Source organism: Oncorhynchus clarkii, chromosome 26 (assembly GCF_045791955.1).
Source record: "Oncorhynchus clarkii lewisi isolate Uvic-CL-2024 chromosome 26, UVic_Ocla_1.0, whole genome shotgun sequence".
Classification (NCBI taxonomy): domain Eukaryota; kingdom Metazoa; phylum Chordata; class Actinopteri; order Salmoniformes; family Salmonidae; genus Oncorhynchus; species Oncorhynchus clarkii.
Window position 1 is genome coordinate 43,743,035 of NC_092172.1, and position 22,170 is coordinate 43,765,204.

A 22,170-nucleotide genomic window follows, 5' to 3' on the forward strand; every position below is an offset into this window, starting at 1 on the left:
TGTGTGTGTGTGTGTGTGTGTGTGTGTGTGTGTGTGTGTGTGTGTGTGTGTGCGCGCAATGCGTGCGTTATCTCCAGGTATGAATGGATTGTTCCTATAAAGTGGATGAAGAATGGGAAAGATCAGACCCCATACTGGTTACAGACTAAAACAGGTATGGGTTTAAACATTACATCAGATCAGACTCCATACTGGTTACAGACTAAAACAGGTATGGTCAACAGTAGTGCACTATATAGGGAATATGGCTCTGGTCAACAGTAGTACCACTATATAGGGAATATGGCTCTGGTCAACAGTAGTGCACTATATAGGGAATATGGCCCTTGTCAACAGTAGTGCACTATATAGGGAATATGGCCCTTGTCAACAGTAGTGCACTATATAGGGAATATGGCCATGGTCAACAGTAGTGCACTATATAGGGAATATGGCCCTGGTCAACAGTAGTGCACTATATAGGGAATATGGCCCTGGTCAATAGTAGTGCACTATATAGGGAATATGGCCCTGGTCAACAGTAGTGCACTATATAGGGAATATGGCCCTGGTCTAAAGTATTGCACTATACAGGGAATATGGTCCAATTGGGACGCAATAAAGACATCTGTTGGCTCTATGATGTGAAGGATAATCATTTATTTCCTGATTCTTTCAAATACAGCCACCCATCTACCAATGAAAACTTTGGGATCTGATTGGATGTTGGCCAATACCAAGGTTTCTGGATTCTTCAGGGTCAACTATGACAGTAGTAACTGGGATCGACTCCTCACGCAGCTCAGCACAGACCATGAGGTAACAGTCCATATGATAATGACCTCCTCACCCAGCTCAGCACAGACCATGAGGTATCAGTCCATATGATAATGACCTCCTCACCCAGCTCAGCACAGACCATGAGGTAACAGTCCATATGATAATGACCTCCTCACCCAGCTCAGCACAGACCATGAGGTAACAGTCAATATGATAATGACCTCCTCACCCAGCTCAGCACAGACCATGAGGTAACAGTCCATATGATAATGACCTCCTCACCCAGCTCAGCACAGACCACGAGTTAACAGTCCATATGATAATGACCTCCTCACCCAGCTCAGCACAGACCATGAGGTAACAGTCCATATGATAATGACCTCCTCACCCTGCTCAGCACAGACCACGAGTTAACAGTCCATATGATAATGACCTCCTCACCCAGCTCAGCACAGACCATGAGGTAACAGTCCATATGATAATGACCTCCTCACCCAGCTCAGCACAGACCACGAGTTAACAGTCCATATGATAATGACTTCCTCACCCAGCTCAGCACAGACCATGAGGTAACAGTCCATATGATAATGACCTCCTCACCCTGCTCAGCACAGACCACGAGTTAACAGTCCATATGATAATGACCTCCTCACCCAGCTCAGCACAGACCATGAGGTAACAGTCCATATGATAATGACCTCCTCACCCAGCTCAGCACAGACCACGAGTTAACAGTCCATATGATAATGACCTCCTCACCCAGCTCAGCACACACCATGAGGGAACAGTCCATATGATAATGACCTCCTCACCCTGCTCAGCACACACCATGAGGGAACAGTCCATATGACAATGATGCTTTCTAACCTGCTAAATTACTATGTCCCAGGAAGACCAGCACAAAGCCTGCTGACTGTCCCAATATGGGAACCAAACATATTTCAATGTCCCTGTGTTTTTATTCAGGCTATTCCAGTGATCAACAGAGCCCAGGTTGTGGATGATGCCTTTAACCTGGCTAGGTGAGTCCTCTTCCACACAGCATAGTCTTCTGTCTATATGATGTCTGTATGTAGACTACCTGTAAAGTCCTCTGTCTATATGCTGTCTGTATGTAAACTATCTGTAAAGTCCTCTGTCTATATTCTGTCTGTATGTAAACTATCTATAACGTCCTCTGTCTATATGCTGTCTGTATGTAAACTATCTATAACGTCCTCTGTCTATATTCTGTCTGTATGTAGACTACCTGTAAAGTATTCTGTCTATATGTAGACTACCTGTAAAGTCCTCTGTATATATTCTGTCTATATGCTGTCTGTATGTAAACTATCTATAACGTCCTCTGTCTATATTCTGTCTATATGTAGACTACCTGTAAAGTCCTCTGTATATATTCTGTCTATATGCTGTCTGTATGTAAACTATCTATAACGTCCTCTGTCTATATTCTGTCTGTATGTAAACTATTTGTAAAGTCCTCTGTCTATATTCTGTCTGTATGTAGACTACCTGTAAAGTATTCTGTCTATTTGTAGACTACCTGTAAAGTCCTCTGTGTATATTCTGTCTATATTCTGTCTGTATGTAAACTATTTGTAAAGTCCTCTGTCTGTATTCTGTCTGTATGTAAACTATTTGTAAAGTCCTCTGTCTGTATGTAAACTATCTGTAAAGTCCTCTGTCTATATGCTGTCTGTATGTAGACTACCTGTAAAGTCCTCTGTCTATATTCTGTCTGTATGTAAACTATCTGTAAAGTCCTCTGTCTGTTTTCTGTCTGTATGTAAACTATCTGTAAAGTCCTCTGTATATATTCTGTCTATATGCTGTCTGTATGTCAACTATCTGTAAAGTCCTCTGTCTATATTCTGTCTGTTGCTGTCAGCACCATTTCAGCAGGTGTAATTCATGGTTGATATCATTGTAGTTAATGAATAAAGGTGTTTGTGATGTTTTTCTGTCTTGGTCCACGTCAGGGCGAGGATAATCAGCACTATATTGGCTCTGAGAACCACCCTGTTCCTTCAGAGGGAGAGAGAGTACATGCCCTGGCAAACAGCTGACAGGAACCTGGGTTACTTCTTCCTCATGTTCGACCGCAGCGACGTCTACGGACCCATGCAGGTCAGTGTTATATCTGGGTCCTATATGGCACCCTATCCCTTATGCAGTACTTAGACCAGATCACTATATGGCACCCTATTCCTTATGCAGTACTTTGACCAGATCACTATATGGCACCCTATAATTACGTAGTACTTTGACCAGATCACTATATGGCACCCTATTTCTTATGTAGTACTTTAACCAGATCACTATATGGCACCCTATTCCTTATGTAGTACTTTGACCAGATCACTATATGGCACCCTATTCCTTATGTAGTACTTTGACCAGATCACTATATGGTATCCTATTCCTTATGCAGTACTTAGACCAGATCACTATATGGCACCCTATTCCTTATGCAGTACTTTGACCAGATCACTATATGGCACCCTATAATTACGTAGTACTTTGACCAGATCACTATATGGCACCCTATTCCTTATGCAGTACTTTGACCAGATCACTATATGGCACCCTATTTCTTATGTAGTACTTTAACCAGATCACTATATGGCACCCTATTCCTTATGCAGTACTTTGATCAGATCACTATATGGCACCCTATAATTACGTAGTACTTTGACCAGATCACTATATGGCACCCTATTTCTTATGTAGTACTTTAACCAGATCACTATATGGCACCCTATTCCTTATGTAGTACTTTGACCAGATCACTATATGGCACCCTATTCCTTATGTAGTACTTTGACCAGATCACTATATGGCACCGTATTCATTTTGGCCACTAAATGGAATAGAGTTCCATCTGGGACATAGCAGTAGACTACTGAATATTTTTTAATTGCAAAATCTCCTACTAAGATCAACTCTGTTCCATTTTTATTGACACTGAGGATTGCAAATGATAATGTTATCCAATATCTCTGATATGTTGTGATGCAGCGAGTTCTGTCCTTATCTTTCAGGTTTGCCTCAATAAACAGCGAGTTCTGTCCTTATCTTTCAGGCTTACCTCAATAAACAGCGAGTTCTGTTCTTATCTTTCAGGCTTACCTCAATAAACAGCGGGTTCTGTTCTTATCTTTCAGGCTTACCTCAATAAACAGCTAGTTCTGTTCTTATCTTTCAGGCTTACCTCAATAAACAGCGAGTTCTGTTCTTATCTTTCAGGCTTACCTCAATAAACAGCGGGTTCTGTTCTTATCTTTCTGGCTTACCTCAATAAACAGCGGGTTCTGTTCTTATCTTTCAGACTTACCTTAATAAACAGCGGGTTCTGTTCTTATCTTTCAGGCTTACCTCAATAAACAGCGGGTTCTTATCTTTCAGGCTTACCTCAATAAACAGCGGGTTCTGTTCTTATCTTTCAGGCTTACCTCAATAAACAGCGAGTTCTGTTCTCATCTTTCAGGCTTACCTCAATAAACAGCGGGTTCTGTTCTTATCTTTCAGGCTTACCTCAATAAACAGCGGGTTCTGTTCTTATCTTTCAGGCTTACCTTAATAAACAGCGGGTTCTGTTCTTATCTTTCAGGCTTACCTCAATAAACAGCGAGTTCTGTTCTTATCTTTCAGGCTTACCTCAATAAACAGCTAGTTCTGTTCTTATCTTTCAGGCTTACCTCAATAAACAGCGGGTTCTTATCTTTCAGGCTTACCTCAATAAACAGCTAGTTCTGTTCTTATCTTTCAGGCTTACCTCAATAAACAGCTAGTTCTGTTCTTATCTTTCAGGCTTACCTCAATAAACAGCGGGTTCTGTTCTTATCTTTCTGGCTTACCTCAATAAACAGCGGGTTCTGTTCTTATCTTTCAGGCTTACCTTAATAAACAGCGAGTTCTGTTCTTATCTTTCAGGCTTACCTCAATAAACAGCTAGTTCTGTTCTTATCTTTCAGGCTTACCTCAATAAACAGCTAGTTCTGTTCTTATCTTTCAGGCTTACCTCAATAAACAGCGGGTTCTTATCTTTCAGGCTTACCTCAATAAACAGCGAGTTCTGTTCTTATCTTTCAGGCTTACCTCAATAAACAGCGGGTTCTTATCTTTCAGGCTTACCTCAATAAACAGCTAGTTCTGTTCTTATCTTTCAGGCTTACCTCAATAAACAGCGAGTTCTGTTCTTATCTTTCAGGCTTACCTCAATAAACAGCGGGTTCTGTTCTTATCTTTCAGGCTTACCTCAATAAACAGCTGGTTCTGTTCTTATCTTTCAGGCTTACCTCAATAAACAAGTCACGCCTCTTTTCAACCACTTCAAGACTATCACTGCTGACTGGACCAAGATTCCTGAGAAACACACTGACCAGTAAGAACGTCTACCTTTCACAATGTTGATGGATACAAAGAGAAAATGTCACGATAGTTAGAAACTATTTTTAGAAGACAAAACACTCAGTCAGTTGAAAATGACTGTTCTCATCCAGTTATCATGAATGGACTCAATAAGTCAGAAGTTGTGAGGTCAGTATGCCGTGAAGAGTTTCTTCTGTTTCATTTGTATTTTCCTCCCGTCTCCAGGTACAACCAGGTGAATGCCATCTCTATAGCCTGCAGTACAGGAGTAGCAGGCTGTGAGGAGCTGACTAGAGGCTGGTTCAAAGACTGGATGAAAACGCCAGAGAACAACACGTACAGAGAGCCCTCCTCTTCTTCTCCTCTCCTCTCCTCTCCTATCCTCTCCTCTCCTCTCCTCTCCTCTCCTCTCCTCTCCTCTCCTCTCCTCTCAAATCAAATGAAATCAAATCAAATCAAATCAGATTTATTTATATAGCCCTTCGTACATCAGCTGATATCTCAAAGTGCTGTACAGAAACCCAGTCTAAAACCCCAAACAGCAAGCAATGCAGGTGTAGAAGCACGGTGGCTAGAAAAAACTCCCTAGAAATGCCAAAACCTAGGAAGAAACCTAAAGAGGAACCAGGCTATGAGGGGTGGCCAGTCCTCTTCTGGCTGTGCCGGGTGGAGATTATAACAGAACATGGCCAAGATGTTAAAATGTTCATAAATGACCAGCATGGTCAAATAATAATAATCACAGGCAGAACAGTTGAAACTGGAGCAGCAGCACGGCCAGGTGGACTGGGGACAGCAAGGAGTCATCATGTCAGGTAGTCCTGAGGCAAGGTCCTAGGGCTCAGGTCCTCCGAGAGAGAGAAAGAAAGAGAGAAAGAGAGAATTAGAGAGAGCATACTTAAATTCACACAGGACACCGGATAGGACAGGAGAAGTACTCCAGATATAACAAACTGACCCTAGCCCCCCGACAAATAAACTATTGCAGCATAAATACTGGAGGCTGAAACAGTAGGGGTCCTCTCCTATCCTATCTTCCTCCTCCTCAACCCTAGTGTTGAAGACTGTTATTGATCTCAACCCTTGTGTTGAAGACTGTTATTGATCCCAACCCTAGTGTTGAAGGCTGTTATTGATCCCAACCCTAGTGTTGAAGACTGTTATTGATCCCAACCCTAGTGTTGAAGACTGTTATTGATCCCAACCCTAGTGTTGAAGACTAGTATTGATCCCAACCCTGATGTGATGATCTCGTTTACATTGTCTGGTCCAGGATTCACCCCAACCTGAGGCAGACGGTGTACTGCAGCGCCATCGCAGCAGGAGGGGTGGAGGAGTGGGACTTTGCCTGGAGGATGTACAGAGAGGCTTCCATTGCCTCTGAGGCTGACAAGCTGATGTATTCCCTGGCCTGCACCAGGGTTCCCTGGTTACTGAACAGGTGAGGATGACCTCTGGCCTGCATCAGGTTTCCGTGGTTATGAACAGGTGAGGATGACCTCTGGCCTGCACCAGGATTCCCTGGTTACTGAACAGGTGAGGATGACTTCTTGCCTGCACCAAGGTTTCCTGGTTACTGAACAGGTGAGGATGACTTCTGGCCTGCACCAGGTTTCCCTGGTTACTGAACAGGTGAGGAGGACCTCTGGCCTGCACCAGGGTTCCCTGGTTACTGAACAGGTGAGGAGGACCTCTGGCCTGCACCAGGGTTCCCTGGTTACTGAACAGGTGAGGAGGACCTCTGGCCTGCACCAGGGTTCCCTGGTTACTGAACAGGTGAGGAGGACCTCTGGCCTGCACCAGGGTTCCCTGGTTACTGAACAGGTGAGGAGGACCTCTGGCCTGCACCAGGGTTCCCTGGTTACTGAACAGGTGAGGAGGACCTCTGGCCTGCACCAGGGTTCCCTGGTTACTGAACAGGTGAAGAGGACCCAGACTGTGTCCCAAATTGAACCCTATTCCTTATTTACGGCGCACTACTGCTCTATGTGCCCTCTATGTTCCCTCTATGAGCCATATATGTGCCTTCTATGGGCCCTCTGTGGGCCCTATATGTGCCATATATGTGCCTTCTATGGGCCCTCTATGGGCCCTCTATGAGCCCTCTATGTGCCCTCTATGAGCCCTCTATGAGCCCTCTATGCACCCTCTATGATACCGCTATGAGCCTTCTATGAGCCCTCTATGAGCCCACTTTGTGCCCTCTATGAGCCCTCTATGTGCCCACTATGAGCTCTCTATGAGCCCTCTATGTGCCTTCTATGAGCCCTCTATGAGCCCTCTATGAGACCTCTATGAGCCCTCTATGAGCCCTCTATGTGCCCTCTATGAGCCCTCTATGTGCCCTCTATGCTCCCTCTATGTGCCCTCTATGTGCCCTCTATGAGCCCTCTATGAGACCTCTATGAGTCCTCTATATGCCCTCTATGAGCCCTCTATGAGCCTTCTATGAGCCCACTATGTGCCCAATGGGTTCTGGTCAAAGTAATGCAGTGTGTTTGAATCAAATAGTATTAGTTGATCAATGTAGTTGTTCAGGATCATTCAGGATGGATCTGATCTGTGTGTTTGGGTTTCAGGTATCTGAACTACTGTCTGGATCCAGAGAAGATTCGGAAACAGGACGCCACATTCACCATTGTGTACATTGCTGGTAATGTTGTGGGCCAGTCTTTGGCTTGGGACTTTGTCAGAACCAACTGGAACCACTTATTTAATGAGTGAGTAGGATCCACCATATCTATAATGCATCTGTCTGATGTGAACACTGCAGTTATTCATTCTAATGTTTACATCCCAAATGGCACCCTAATCCATATATAGTGCACTACCACTGGTCAAATTTAGTGGCACCTTAATCCCTATATAGTACACTACCTCTGGTCAAGGGTAGTGGCACCCTAATCACTATATAGTACACTACCTCCGGTCATATAGGGTCATGTTGTAGGCCAGTCTTTGGCTTGGGACTTTGTCAGAGCCAACTGGCTTGGGATTTTATCAATTCCGTTTTAATGTGTTGAATGTTGACCGTATTTATGTCTCCTCATCTTGTAGTTATGGAGGGGGATCGTTGTCCTTCGCACGGCTCATTGATGGAATCACCAAGCGCTTCTCCTCAGAGTTTGAACTGAAACAGGTACAACCCATTCAGAGCTTCTGTGTCTCTGTGTGACTGTGATCCAACCCCAGACGTCCAGTTGACTTCCTGGTTGGTGATGTCACGCTGCTATAACTAACATAATAAGAGTGTTACCTCCTGACGTGTTAACAGGTATAATGAGAGAAAAAAATGCTGGTTAACGAAAAGGAAAATGCCAGCACACTGGTGGTCCAGATGCTTCCAAACATTTAATGGATCTATTAAACAACGTTTCAGTAAAACATACCTTTATCAAGGTGGATACGGTCATCATCTAGGAAACAGAAACTCTCAGACAAACATGGGCCAAATGTCCCTTCCCCTTCAGAAATAGATAATTAATAACCTGTCCATTCTCTGGTCCTATAGATTAATACTGCCTTAATAACATGTCCATTCTCTGGTCCTATAGATTAATACTGCCTTAATAACCTGTCCATTATCTGGTCCTATATATTAATACTGTCAGAATCTAGGAAACAGAAACTCTCAGACAAACATGGGCTAAATGTCCCTTCCCCTTCAGAAATAGATAATTAATAACCTGTCCATTCTCTGGTCCTATAGATTAATACTGTCAGAATCTAGGAAACAGAAACTCTCAGACAAACATGGGCCAAATGTCCCTTCCCCTTCAGAAATAGATAATTAATAACCTGTCCATTCTCTGGTCCTATAGATTAATACTGTCAGAATATAGGAAACATAAACTCTCAGGCAAACATGGGCCAAATGTCCCTTCCCCTTCAGAAATAGATGAATACTGTCTTAATAACCTGTCAATTATCTGGTCCTATATATTAATACTGTCTTAATTAGCTGTCCATTATCTGGTTCTATATATTAATACTGTCTTAATAACCTGTCCATTCTCTGGTCCTATAGATTAATACTGCCTTAATAACCTGTCCATTATCTGGTCCTATATATTAATACTGTCAGAATCTAGGAAACAGAAACTCTCAGACAAACATGGGCTAAATGTCCCTTCCCCTTCAGAAATAGATAATTAATAACCTGTCCATTCTCTGGTCCTATAGATTAATACTGTCAGAATCTAGGAAACAGAAACTCTCAGACACACATGGGCCAAATGTCCCTTCCCCTTCAGAAATAGATAATTAATAACCTGTCCATTCTCTGGTCCTATAGATTAATACTGTCAGAATCTAGGAAACAGAAACTCTCAGACAAACATGGGCTAAATGTCCCTTCCCCTTCAGAAATAGATAATTAATAACCTGTCCATTCTCTGGTCCTATAGATTAATACTGCCTTAATAACCTGTCCATTATCTGGTCCTATATATTAATACTGTCAGAATCTAGGAAACAGAAACTCTCAGACAAACATGGGCTAAATGTCCCTTCCCCTTCAGAAATAGATAATTAATAACCTGTCCATTCTCTGGTCCTATAGATTAATACTGTCAGAATCTAGGAAACATAAACTCTCAGGCAAACATGGGCCAAATGTCCCTTCCCCTTCAGAAATAGATGAATACTGTCTTAATAACCTGTCAATTATCTGGTCCTATATATTAATACTGTCTTAATAACCTGTCCATTATCTGGTTCTATATATTAATACTGTCTTAATAACCTGTCCATTATCTGGTCCTATAGGTTAATACTGTCATAATAGCCTGTCCATTCTCTGGTCCTATAGGTTAATACTGTCTTAATAGCCTGTCCATTCTCTGGTCCTATAGATTAATACTGTGTTAATAGCCTGTCCATTCTCTGGTCCTATAGATTAATACTGTGTTAATAGCCTGTCCATTCTCTGGTCCTATAGATTAATACTGTGTTAATAGCCTGTCCATTCTCTGGTCCTATAGGTTAATACTGTGTTAATAGCCTGTCCATTCTTTGGTCCTATAGATTAATACTGTGTTAATAACCTGTCCATTCTCTGGTCCTATAGATTAATACTGTGTTAATAGCCTGTCCATTCTCTGGTCCTATAGGTTAATACTGTGTTAATAGCCTGTCCATTCTCTGGTCCTATAGTTGCAGCAGTTCATTGAGGAGAATGCAGAGCAGGGTTTTGGTTCAGCCACACTAGCAGTGGACCAGGCCCTGGAGAGAACCAAAGCCAACATGAAGTGGGTCGCAGAGAACAAGGCAGACGTCTACAAATGGTTCACTGATAATTCAGCGTAAACTTATTTGTGGACTGTTTGGAGATTAAATTCATATGTGGAGAATGCAAGCATTTAGTGTTTCATGTGGAATTCATGATTTTCTGAAATATTTGCAGAGAATTTTTACCCAGAACCAATAAAGTTTACATTGTAAAAATATATAGAATATATTGTTTTATGTCAAAAAAAAAAGTAGAGAGTTGAGAGTCAGGAGAGTGTTAAGTCAGACAGGTTCAGCTTTATAATCAGTCTTTAAAGAGGAACTATACAAGACAGGAAGAGGGGAGGAGAGGAGAGAGGAAAGGAGAAGAGCTCTCCTCTCCTCTCCTTCAGTTTACTACCTTCCTCATCGGTCAGGGACCAACACCTCTCCTCTCCTCTCCTCTCCTCTCCTCTCCTCTCCTCTCCTCTCCTCTCCTCTCCTCTCCTCTCCTCTCCTCTCCTCTCCTCTCCTTCAGTTTACTTCATCCCTCTGAAGCTGACAGTATCTCCCTTCATTAGTGGTCTATATCCTCTCTGTCATCATCCCTCTGAAGCGGACATTTGACTAAATAGAATGAGATGGGCCCAGAATGTCCCAGAATGCCCTGTGTTATAGAGACTGCACTGAGCCAGCGAGCCGTGCCCCTCCCATTGCGTGCCAACTGTCAGGGGGAATCTGTTGTCTGTAATCCCAACATGGAAGCTAGCAGCTAGAGGACGAGCCCAGATGATGAAGGGCAGAGAGACACAGCCAGGACTACTACACTACAACTCCACTGCAGCTCAGATCACATTCCCCACATTCACCTTGCTGATGGCCTAGTTTCTATAGCCTTTGATTGTGACGGTTGAACTGCATCGTTTACACAACAACCTACTGCTAAAGATCACTGACAACTACATGGTTTCTCCACACTAGATTGTTATTTCTGGATATTGGGTCTGCAGTGGTCCACACAGAGTAACCCGTCAGTCACGCTGGGGCCAGTGTTCATGGTGGAATGTGATTGGTTGGGTGGATGGCTTGACGGCTGGGTGGGGAATGTAGAGGTGGGGCTAAGGGATGAAGGGGGAGGGGTAAATGGAGAGTGAACATTGTGTTGCTCTAAATTTAGCCAATGGCTCGGCTGGGGTGGAGCTAATCCTCTTTGGCCTGAATTAGGATTACCAGGCAGCTTTACCACTATGGTGCCTCTATGAAATCAAATGAAATTGTATTTGTACGAGGTTATGTACACAGGAAGTACCAGTACTGAGTCAATGTGGAGGGGTACCAGGTAGATAACATGGTTATATACAGGAAGTACCAGGTAATAACATGATTATATACAGGAAGTACCAGGTAATAACATGGTTATATACAGGAAGTACCAGGTAATAACATGACTATATACAGGGAGGTAATAACATGGCTATATACAGGGAGGTAATAACATGACTATATACAGGGAGTACCAGGTAATAACATGGATATATATAGGGAGGTAATAACATGGTTATATACAGGGAGTACCAGGTAATAACATGGTAATATATAGGGAGTACCAGGTAATAACATGGCTATATACAGGGAGTACCAGGTAATAACATGGTTATATACAGGGAGTACCAGGTAAGAACATGGCTATATACAGGAAGTACCAGGTAATAACATGGCTATATACAGGGAGTACCAGGTAATAACATGGTTATATACAGGGAGTACCAGGTAATAACATGGCTATATACAGGGAGGTAATAACATGGTTATATACAGGGAGTACCAGGTAATAACATGGCTAGATATAGGGAGGTAATAACATGGTTATATACAGGGAGTACCAGGTAATAACATGGCTATATACAGGAAGTACCAGGTAATAACATGGCTATATACAGGGAGTACAAGGAAATACCATGGCTATATACAGGGAGTACCAGGTAATAACATGGTTATATACAGGGAGGTAATAACATGGTTATATACAGGGAGTACCAGGTAATAACATGGTTATATACAGGGAGTACCAGGTAATAACATGGCTATATACAGGGAGTACAAGGAAATACCATGGCTATATACAGGGAGTACCAGGTAATAACATGGTTATATACAGGGAGTACCAGGTAATAACATGGCTATATACAGGGAGTACCAGGTAATAACATGGCTATATACAGGGAGTACCAGGTAATAACATGGTTATATACAGGGAGTACCAGGTAATAACATGGCTATATACAGGGAGATAATAACATGACTATATACAGGGAGTACCAGGTAATAACATGGCTATATACAGGGAGGTAATAACATGACTATATACAGGGAGTACCAGGTAATAACATGACTATATACAGGGAGATAATATCATGGCTATATACAGGGAGTACCAGGTAATAACATGGTTATATACAGGGAGTACCAGGTAATAACATGGCTATATACAGGGAGTACAAGGAAATACCATGGCTATATACAGGAAGTACCAGGTAATAACATGGTTATATACAGGGAGTACCAGGTAATAACATGGCTATATACAGGGAGTACCAGGTAATAACATGGCTATATACAGGGAGTACCAGGTAATAACATGGTTATATACAGGGAGTACCAGGTAATAACATGGCTATATACAGGGAGGTAATAACATGGTTATATACAGGGAGTACCAGGTAATAACATGGTTATATACAGGGAGTACCAGGTAATAACATGGCTATATACAGGGAGTACAAGGAAATACCATGGCTATATACAGGGAGTACCAGGTAATAACATGGTTATACATAGGGAGTACCAGGTAATAACATGGCTATATACAGGGAGGTAATGACATGGTTATATACAGGGAGTAACAGGTAATGACATGGTTATATACAGGGAGTACCAGGTAATAACATGGTTATATACAGGGAGTACCAGGTAATAACATGGTTATATACAGGGAGTACCAGGTAATAACATGGCTATATACAGGGAGTACAAGGAAATACCATGGCTATATACAGGGAGTACCAGGTAATAACATGGTTATATACATGGAGTACCAGGTAATAACATGGCTATATACAGGGAGTACCAGGTAATAACATGGTTATATACATGGAGGTAATAACATGGTTATATACAGGGAGTACCAGGTAATAACATGGTTATATACAGGGAGTACCAGGTAATAACATGGCTATATACAGGGAGTACAAGGAAATACCATGGCTATATACAGGGAGTACCAGGTAATAACATGGTTATATACAGGGAGTACCAGGTAATAACATGGCTATATACAGGGAGTACCAGGTAATAACATGGCTATATACAGGGAGTACCAGGTAATAACATGGTTATATACAGGGAGTACCAGGTAATAACATGGCTATATACAGGGAGATAATAACATGACTATATACAGGGAGTACCAGGTAATAACATGGCTATATACAGGGAGGTAATAACATGACTATATACAGGGAGTACCAGGTAATAACATGACTATATACAGGGAGATAATATCATGGCTATATACAGGGAGTACCAGGTAATAACATGGTTATATACAGGGAGTACCAGGTAATAACATGGCTATATACAGGGAGTACAAGGAAATACCATGGCTATATACAGGAAGTACCAGGTAATAACATGGTTATATACAGGGAGTACCAGGTAATAACATGGCTATATACAGGGAGTACCAGGTAATAACATGGCTATATACAGGGAGTACCAGGTAATAACATGGTTATATACAGGGAGTACCAGGTAATAACATGGCTATATACAGGGAGGTAATAACATGGTTATATACAGGGAGTACCAGGTAATAACATGGTTATATACAGGGAGTACCAGGTAATAACATGGCTATATACAGGGAGTACAAGGAAATACCATGGCTATATACAGGGAGTACCAGGTAATAACATGGTTATACATAGGGAGTACCAGGTAATAACATGGCTATATACAGGGAGGTAATGACATGGTTATATACAGGGAGTACCAGGTAATGACATGGTTATATACAGGGAGTACCAGGTAATAACATGGTTATATACAGGGAGTACCAGGTAATAACATGGTTATATACAGGGAGTACCAGGTAATAACATGGCTATATACAGGGAGTACAAGGAAATACCATGGCTATATACAGGGAGTACCAGGTAATAACATGGTTATATACATGGAGTACCAGGTAATAACATGGCTATATACAGGGAGTACCAGGTAATAACATGGTTATATACATGGAGTACCAGGTAATAACATGGTTATATACAGGGAGTACCAGGTAATAACATGGGTGTATACAGGGAGTATAGCCATTAATGGCTGTGTGTTGAGTTATTTTGAGGGGACAGCACATTTACACTGTTATACAAGCTGTACACTCACTACTTTACATTGTAGCAAAGTGTCATTTCTTCAGTGTTGTCACATGAAAAGATATATTCAAATATTTACAAAAATGTGAGGGGTGACTCACTTTTGTGATATACTTTATCTACCTCCATCACTCCAGTATCCTTCTCCCTATACATATCTACCTCCATCACTCCAGTATCCCTGTCTCCTTCCCCCTATATATATCTACCTCCATAACTCCAGTATCCCTGTCTCCTTCCCCCTATATATATCTACCTCCATCACTCCAGTATCCTTCCCCCTATATATATCTACCTCCATCACTCCAGTATCCCTGTCCCCTTCTCCCTATACATATCTACCTCCATCACTCCAGTATCCCTGTCTCCTTCCCCCTATACATATCTACCTCCATCACTCCAGTATCCTTTCCCCTATATATATCTACCTCCATCACTCCAGTATCCTTTCCCCTATACATATCTACCTCCATCACTCCAGTATCCCTGTCTCTTTTCCCCTATACATATCTACCTCCATCACTCCAGTATCCTTTCCCCTATATATATCTACCTCCATCACTCCAGTATCCTTTCCCCTATACATATCTACCTCCATCACTCCAGTATCCTTTCCCCTATACATATCTACCTCCATCACTCCAGTATCCTTCCCCCTATACATATCTACCTCCATCACTCCAGTATCCCTGTCTCCTTTCCCCTATACATATCTACCTCCATCATTCCAGTATCCTTTCCCCTATACATATCTACCTCCATCATTCCAGTATCCCTGTCTCCTTCCCCCTATACATATCTACCTCCATCACTCCAGTATCCCTGTCTCCTTCCCCCTATACATATCTACCTCCATCACTCCAGTATCCTTTCCCCTATACATATCTACCTCCATCATTCCAGTATCCCTGTCTCTTTTCCCCTATACATATCTACCTCCATCACTCCAGTATCCCTGTCTCCTTCCCCCTATACATATCTACCTCCACCACCCCAGTATCCCTGTCTCCTTCCCCCCATATATATCTACCTCCATCACTCCAGTATCCCTGTCTCCTTCCCCCTATATATATCTACCTCCATCACTCCAGTATCCCTGTCTCCTTCCCCCTATTCATATCTACCTCCATCACCCCAGTATCCCTCTCTCCTTCCCCCTATACATATCTACCTCCATCACTCCAGTATCCCTGTCTCCTTCCCCCTATACATATCTTCCTCCATCACTCCAGTATCCCTGTCTCCTTCCCCCTATACATATCTACCTCCATCACCCCAGTATCCCTGTCTCCTTCCCCCTATACATATCTACCTCCATCACCCCAGTATCCCTGTCTCCTTCCCCCTATATATATCTACCTCCATCACTCCAGTATCCCTGTCTCCTTCCCCCTATACATATCTACCTCCATCACTCCAGTATCCCTGTCTCCTTCCCCCTATACATATCTTCCTCCATCACTCCAGTATCCCTGTCTCCTTCCCCCTATACATATCTACCTCCATCACCCCAGTATCCCTGTCTCCTTCCCCCTATACATATCTACCTCCATCACCCCAGTATCCCTGTCTCCTTCCCCCTATATATATCTACCTCCATCACTCCAGTATCCCTGTCTCCTTCCCCCTATACATATCTACCTCCATCACTCCAGTATCCCTGTCTCCTTCTCCCTATACATATCTACCTCCATCACTCCAGTATCCCTGTCTCCTTACCCCTATATATATCTACCTCCATCCCTCCAGTATCCCTGTCCCCTATACATATCTACCTCCATCACTCCAGTATCCCTGTCTCCTTCCCCCTATACATATCTACCTCCATCACTCCAGTATCCCTGTCTCCTTCCCCCTATACATATCTACCTCCATCACTCCAGTATCCCTGTCCCCTTCCCCCTATACATATCTACCTCCATCACTCCAGTATCCCTGGCCCCTTCCCCCTATACATATCTACCTCCATCACTCCACTATCCCTGTCTCCTTCCCCCTATACATATCTACCTCCATTACTCCAGTATCCCTGTCTCCTTCCCCCTATACATATCTACCTCCATCACTCCAGTATCCCTGTCCATTTAAACATGGTACTGGAACTGACTTTTTAAGTAGTTCCTGTATAATGTAGTAGTAGCTTACTTACTGACATTATTGTGTATTTCATATTTCCCATTCTTATTTATTGTAAGAAAAAATTATAGTAATACATTGTATTGACTATTGCATTCTTGGGGTTTTGAGTGTGCAAGAAAGACATTTCATTGTACTTGTGCATGTGAACTTGAAACTTGAAGCATATTGTCATCAATGATGAGGCCAACCACCGTTGTGTCGTCCAGCAAACTTAATGATGGTGTTGAAGTCATGGGTAATCAGGGAGTAGGGGGGAGGAGTAGGGGGGAGTAGGGGACAAAGCACGCACCCCTGAGGGGCAGTTTGGTGGATGTGTTGTTACCTACCCTCACCACCTGGGGGCGGCCCGTCAGGAAGTCCAGGATCCAGTTGCAGAGGGAGGTGTTCAGTCCCAGTGTCCTTAGCTTAGTGATGAGCTTTGAGGGCAACTATGGTGTTGAACGCTGAGCTGTAGTCAATGAACAGCATTCTCACATAGGTGTTCCTTTTGCCCAGGTATTAGAGGCCAGTGTGAAGAGCAGTAGAGACTGATCCATCTGTGGATCTGTTGGGGCGGTATGAGAACTGGAGTGGGTCCACAGTGTCTGGGATGATGTTGTCGATGTGAACCATGACCAGCCTTTCAAAGCCCTTCACGTCTACAGATGTCAGTGCTACGGGGCGGTAGTCATTTAGACATGTTACCTTGGTGGTCATAGAGACAGGGACTATGGTGTTCTGCTTGAAACATGGAGATTTTACAGACTGGGTCAGGGAGAGGTTGAACATGTCAGTGAAGACATCTACTCTGTGTAAAGATGTCCCATAGAGGGACATACCAAGTCCCAATGCTGGAGGGGTGCTGGGATGGGGACTGACAGGCTGGAAGGGGTAGTAAACTCGCTGTAGCCCCTGTTGCATTGAGCTGTTGTGATCTGTATTTGAGGAACTATGGGGCCTGGTTCTTGAGCCTACAGAGAGAGAGAAGTGAACACTTTTGTACCTGTTAGTCTGACTCATTGAGCCTGAGAGTCTGGCCATCAGTCTGATACGTTGATAAAAAGCTGATATGCGATCCTCCTAGACCACCTATAGAGCCCACACCTCTGTCTGGCTACCCACCCACTCATACTGTAGCTATATATCCTGGCTGGACTGTACCATGTTGTTAAGCAGGGGGAGGGTGGAGGCCTGTGTGGGGAGGAGCCTCTAGCTGTATAACCTGGCTGGACTGTACCAAGTTGTTAGGCAGGGGGAGGGTGGAGGCCTGTGTGGGGAGGGATGGGGGTCATGACGTTGGAGACTAATCCCCTGGTCTGTAAAACTGCCGGCTGATAGATAAACTGATATGTTGAATCTGCCTTTACAACTCTCTTTCCCTGGATATTGGATCTCAATTCTGGATATTTTTTTTATTGACTTTAATGCCAAGGGAATGCCAAGTCTGGTAAGAAAATATTTGGTTGATTTTTGTGGCGGGGGGGGGGGGGGGGGGGGATAATTTATTGTAATGTTTTGTCCATTTCACCTTTGAAAGTCAAATGAAATGACGTCCCATTTTACATGTTGAGTTGTTTTGCAGTGCAGAGGACAGGTACTGCTGGAATAACATCACTGATCGTTAAAACTAGAGTCTGTTTATTTACCTTTTTGTTCTGCTTGCAGTGCTGTGTCTGTCGAGGTGTAAACTCAGAGTCTAGGAGGATAAATAAGGTCTTCTTCATATATATGAGAAAGAAAAACATTTTGGGAAGTGTGATATTTTAATGGTATAAAGTGATATTCTTTCGAATAGGAAAAGTAATATTGCATTACACTCCGTGGCCACATCAGGATGGGACGTCCCGTTCTGATATAACAGTTGGATATGAGCTTGATGAACTGTAAATACCTTGCTGATTTCCATGGTAATTTACATCAAAATAAAACAGAAACTATGATGTCACAACCATTCCAAAGGAGTCATCTGTCATATGCATATTCTCTCCTTAAAGAAAATAATGACTTAGTTGAGGAGGTGCAAAGGGCACGTAGTGGATGATCTAACTGACAATGTTTCGTGTCCAGTATGAACTACAGTACAGGGAAGTAGTAGGATTCCCCTTTGACCTCTCCATGTCCAGTATGAACTACAGTACAGTGAAGTAGAAGGATTCCCCTTTGACCTCTCTGTGTCCAGTATGAACTACAGTACAGGGAAGTAGGATTCCCCTTTGACCTCTCCATGTCCAATATGATCTACAGTACAGGAAAGTAGAAGGATTCCCCTTTGACCTCTCCATGTCCAATATGATCTACAGTACAGGGAAGTAGTAGGATTTCCCTTTGTCCTCTCTGTGTCCAGTATGAACTACAGTACAGTGAAGTAGAAGGATTCCCCTTTGACCTCTCTGTGTCCAGTATGAACTACAGTACAGGGAAGTAGGAGGATTCCCCTTTGACCTCTCCGTGTCCAGTATGAACTACAGTACAGGGAAGTAGAAGGATTCCCCTTTGACCTCTCCATGTCCAGTATGAACTACAGTACAGGGAAGTAGAAGGATTCCCCTTTGACCTCTCCGTGTCCAGTATGAACTACAGTACAGGGAAGTAGAAGGATTCCCCTTTGACCTCTCTGTGTCCAGTAATGTAGTGTGTACAGGGGAGTAGAAGGATTCCCCTTTGACCTCTCCACGCCATCATGGACTTGTTGAGCTCAGCGTGAACTTCCTGTTTCTGTAGGACACTTCCTCCATTACTGCCAAACATGTCCACATTCTACCTGAACATTTAGAACTGCCAAAGACAAACATGCCCTTCATATTGGCTCTGTGTCCTCAACTAACTGTCTCCTTCTTGATGACATCACTACCCACTCCATGTGTGTTTTCAGCCATGCTACATTATGTCCCATCATTATCGATACCAGGTCCATTTATGAGAGGTTGGGTAGTTCTCAGAGGGTTGGTTTTCAAATGGGAGTTGCCTTTTAAACATTGGCATTGAAGACAGACTCTAACGTTGTAGGGTAACCTTGCAGAGTAAAATGGCATTGAAGACAGACTCTAACGTTGTAGGGTAACCTTGCAGAGTAAAATGGAGGTGGAAACAGGACACAGGGGAAGTCTAGAGGTGGAAACAGGACACAGGGGAAGTCTAGAGGTGGATACAGGGAAAGTCTAGAGGTGGAAACAGGGGAAGTCTAGAGGTGGATACAGGACACAAGGGAAGTCTATTGGTGGAAACAGAACACAGGGGAAGTCTAGAGGTGGATACAGGACACAGGGGAAGTCTAGGTGGAAACAGGACACAGGGGAAGTCTAGAGGTGGATACAGGGGAGGTCTAGATATGGAAACAGGACACAGGGGAAGTCTAGAGGTGGATACAGGACACAGGGGAAGTCTAGAGGTGGATACAGGACACAGGGGAAGTCTAGAGGTGGAAACAGGACACAGGGGAAGTCTAGAGGTGGATACAGGGAAAGTCTAGAGGTGGAAACAGGGGAAGTCTAGAGGTGGATACAGGACACAAGGGAAGTCTATTGGTGGAAACAGAACACAGGGGAAGTCTAGAGGTGGATACAGGACACAGGGGAAGTCTAGGTGGAAACAGGACACAGGGGAAGTCTAGAGGTGGATACAGGGGAGGTCTAGAGATGGAAACAGGACACAGGGGAAGTCTAGAGGTGGATACAGGACACAGGGGAAGTCTAGAGGTGGATACAGGACACAGGGGAAGTCTAGAGGTGGATACAGGACACAGGGGAAGTCTAGAGGTGGAAACAGGACTCAGGGGAAGTCTAGAGGTGGAAACAAAAACCAGGGGACGTCTAGAGGTGGAAACAGGACACAGGGGAAGTCTAGAGGTGGATACAGGACACAGGGGAAGTCTAGAGGTGGATACAGGACACAGGGGAAGTCTAGAGGTGGATACAGGACACAAGGGAAGTCTAGAGGTGGATACAGGACACAGGGGAAGTCTAGAGGTGGATACAGGACACAGGGGAAGTCTAGAGGTGGATACAGGACACAGGGGAAGTCTAGAGGTGGAAACAGGACACAAGGGAAGTCTAGAGGTGGAAACAGGGGAAGTCTATAGGTGGAAACAGGACACAGGGGAAGTCTAGAGGTGGAAACAGGGGAAGTCTATAGGTGGAAACAGGACACAGGGGAAGTCTAGAGGTGGATACAGGACACAGGGGAAGTCTAGAGGTGGATACAGGGGAAGTCTAGAGGTGGAAACAGGACACAGGGGAAGTCTAGAGGTGGATACAGGGGAAGTCTAGAGGTGGATACAGGACACAGGGGAAGTCTAGAGGTGGATACAGGACACAGGGGAAGTCTAGAGGTGGAAACAGGGGAAGTCTAGAGTTGGAAACAGGGGAAGTCTAGAGGTGGAAACAGGGTAAGTCTAGAGGTGGATACAGGGAACAGGGGAAGTCTAGAGGAGGATACAGGGAACAGGGGAAGTCTAGAGGTGGATACAGGGTACAGGGGAAGTCTAGAGGTGGATACAGGGAACAGGGGAAGTCTAGAGGTGGATACAGGACACAGGGGAAGTCTAGAGGTGGAAACAGGACACAGGGGAAGTCTAGAGGTGGATACAGGGGAAGTCTAGAGGTGGAAACAGGGGGAGTCTAGAGGTGGATACAGGACACAATGGTAGTCTATTGGTGGAAACAGAACACAGGGGGAGTATAGGTGGAAACAGGAAACAGGGGAAGTCTAGAGGTGGATACAGGGGAGGTCTAGAGGTGGAAACAGGACAGAGGGGAAGTCTAGGTGGAAATAGGACACAGGGGAAGTCTAGAGGTGGATACAGGACACAGGGGAAGTCTAGAGGTGGATACAGGACACAGGGGAAGTCTAGAGGTGGATACAGGACACAGGGGAAGTCTAGAGGTGGAAACAGGACACAGGGGAAGTCTAGAGGTGGATACAGGACACAGGGGAAGTCTAGAGGTGGATACAGGACACAGGGGAAGTCTAGAGGTGGATACAGGACACAAGGGAAGTCTAGAGGTGGATACAGGACACAAGGGAAGTCTAGAGGTGGATACAGGACACAGGGGAAGTCTAGAGGTGGATACAGGACACAGGGGAAGTCTAGAGGTGGAAACAGGACACAAGGGAAGTCTAGAGGTGGAAACAGGGGAAGTCTATAGGTGGAAACAGGACACAGGGGAAGTCTAGAGGTGGAAACAGGGGAAGTCTATAGGTGGAAACAGGAAAAAGGGGAAGTCTAGAGGTGGATACAGGGAACAGGGGAAGTCTAGAGGAGGATACAGGACACAGGGGA

The 22,170-nt window shown here is 43.8% G+C and overlaps 2 protein-coding genes across 2 annotated transcripts in view; both read left to right on the forward strand.

Moving 5' to 3' along the window:
* LOC139384493 (aminopeptidase N-like) overlaps nucleotides 1–10,472 on the forward strand; it is a 31,314-nt gene extending 20,842 nt beyond the window's left edge. Inside the window, exons 11-20 of the mRNA XM_071129293.1 lie at nucleotides 78–154; nucleotides 665–798; nucleotides 1,726–1,781; nucleotides 2,739–2,886; nucleotides 5,052–5,143; nucleotides 5,356–5,466; nucleotides 6,404–6,571; nucleotides 7,710–7,850; nucleotides 8,188–8,269; nucleotides 10,285–10,472. Of these exons, the coding sequence (XP_070985394.1) occupies nucleotides 78–154; nucleotides 665–798; nucleotides 1,726–1,781; nucleotides 2,739–2,886; nucleotides 5,052–5,143; nucleotides 5,356–5,466; nucleotides 6,404–6,571; nucleotides 7,710–7,850; nucleotides 8,188–8,269; nucleotides 10,285–10,437 (1,162 nt within the window). The 3' untranslated portion in view covers nucleotides 10,438–10,472. The remainder of the gene's footprint in view (nucleotides 1–77; nucleotides 155–664; nucleotides 799–1,725; nucleotides 1,782–2,738; nucleotides 2,887–5,051; nucleotides 5,144–5,355; nucleotides 5,467–6,403; nucleotides 6,572–7,709; nucleotides 7,851–8,187; nucleotides 8,270–10,284) is intronic.
* A 7,743-nt stretch (nucleotides 10,473–18,215) lies between these two features.
* The window catches only part of LOC139385042 (synaptic vesicle glycoprotein 2B-like), a 64,742-nt gene continuing 60,787 nt past the window's right edge, over nucleotides 18,216–22,170 (forward strand). Inside the window, exon 1 of the mRNA XM_071130080.1 lies at nucleotides 18,216–18,339. The gene's annotated coding sequence lies outside the window, so the exon portion shown is untranslated. The remainder of the gene's footprint in view (nucleotides 18,340–22,170) is intronic.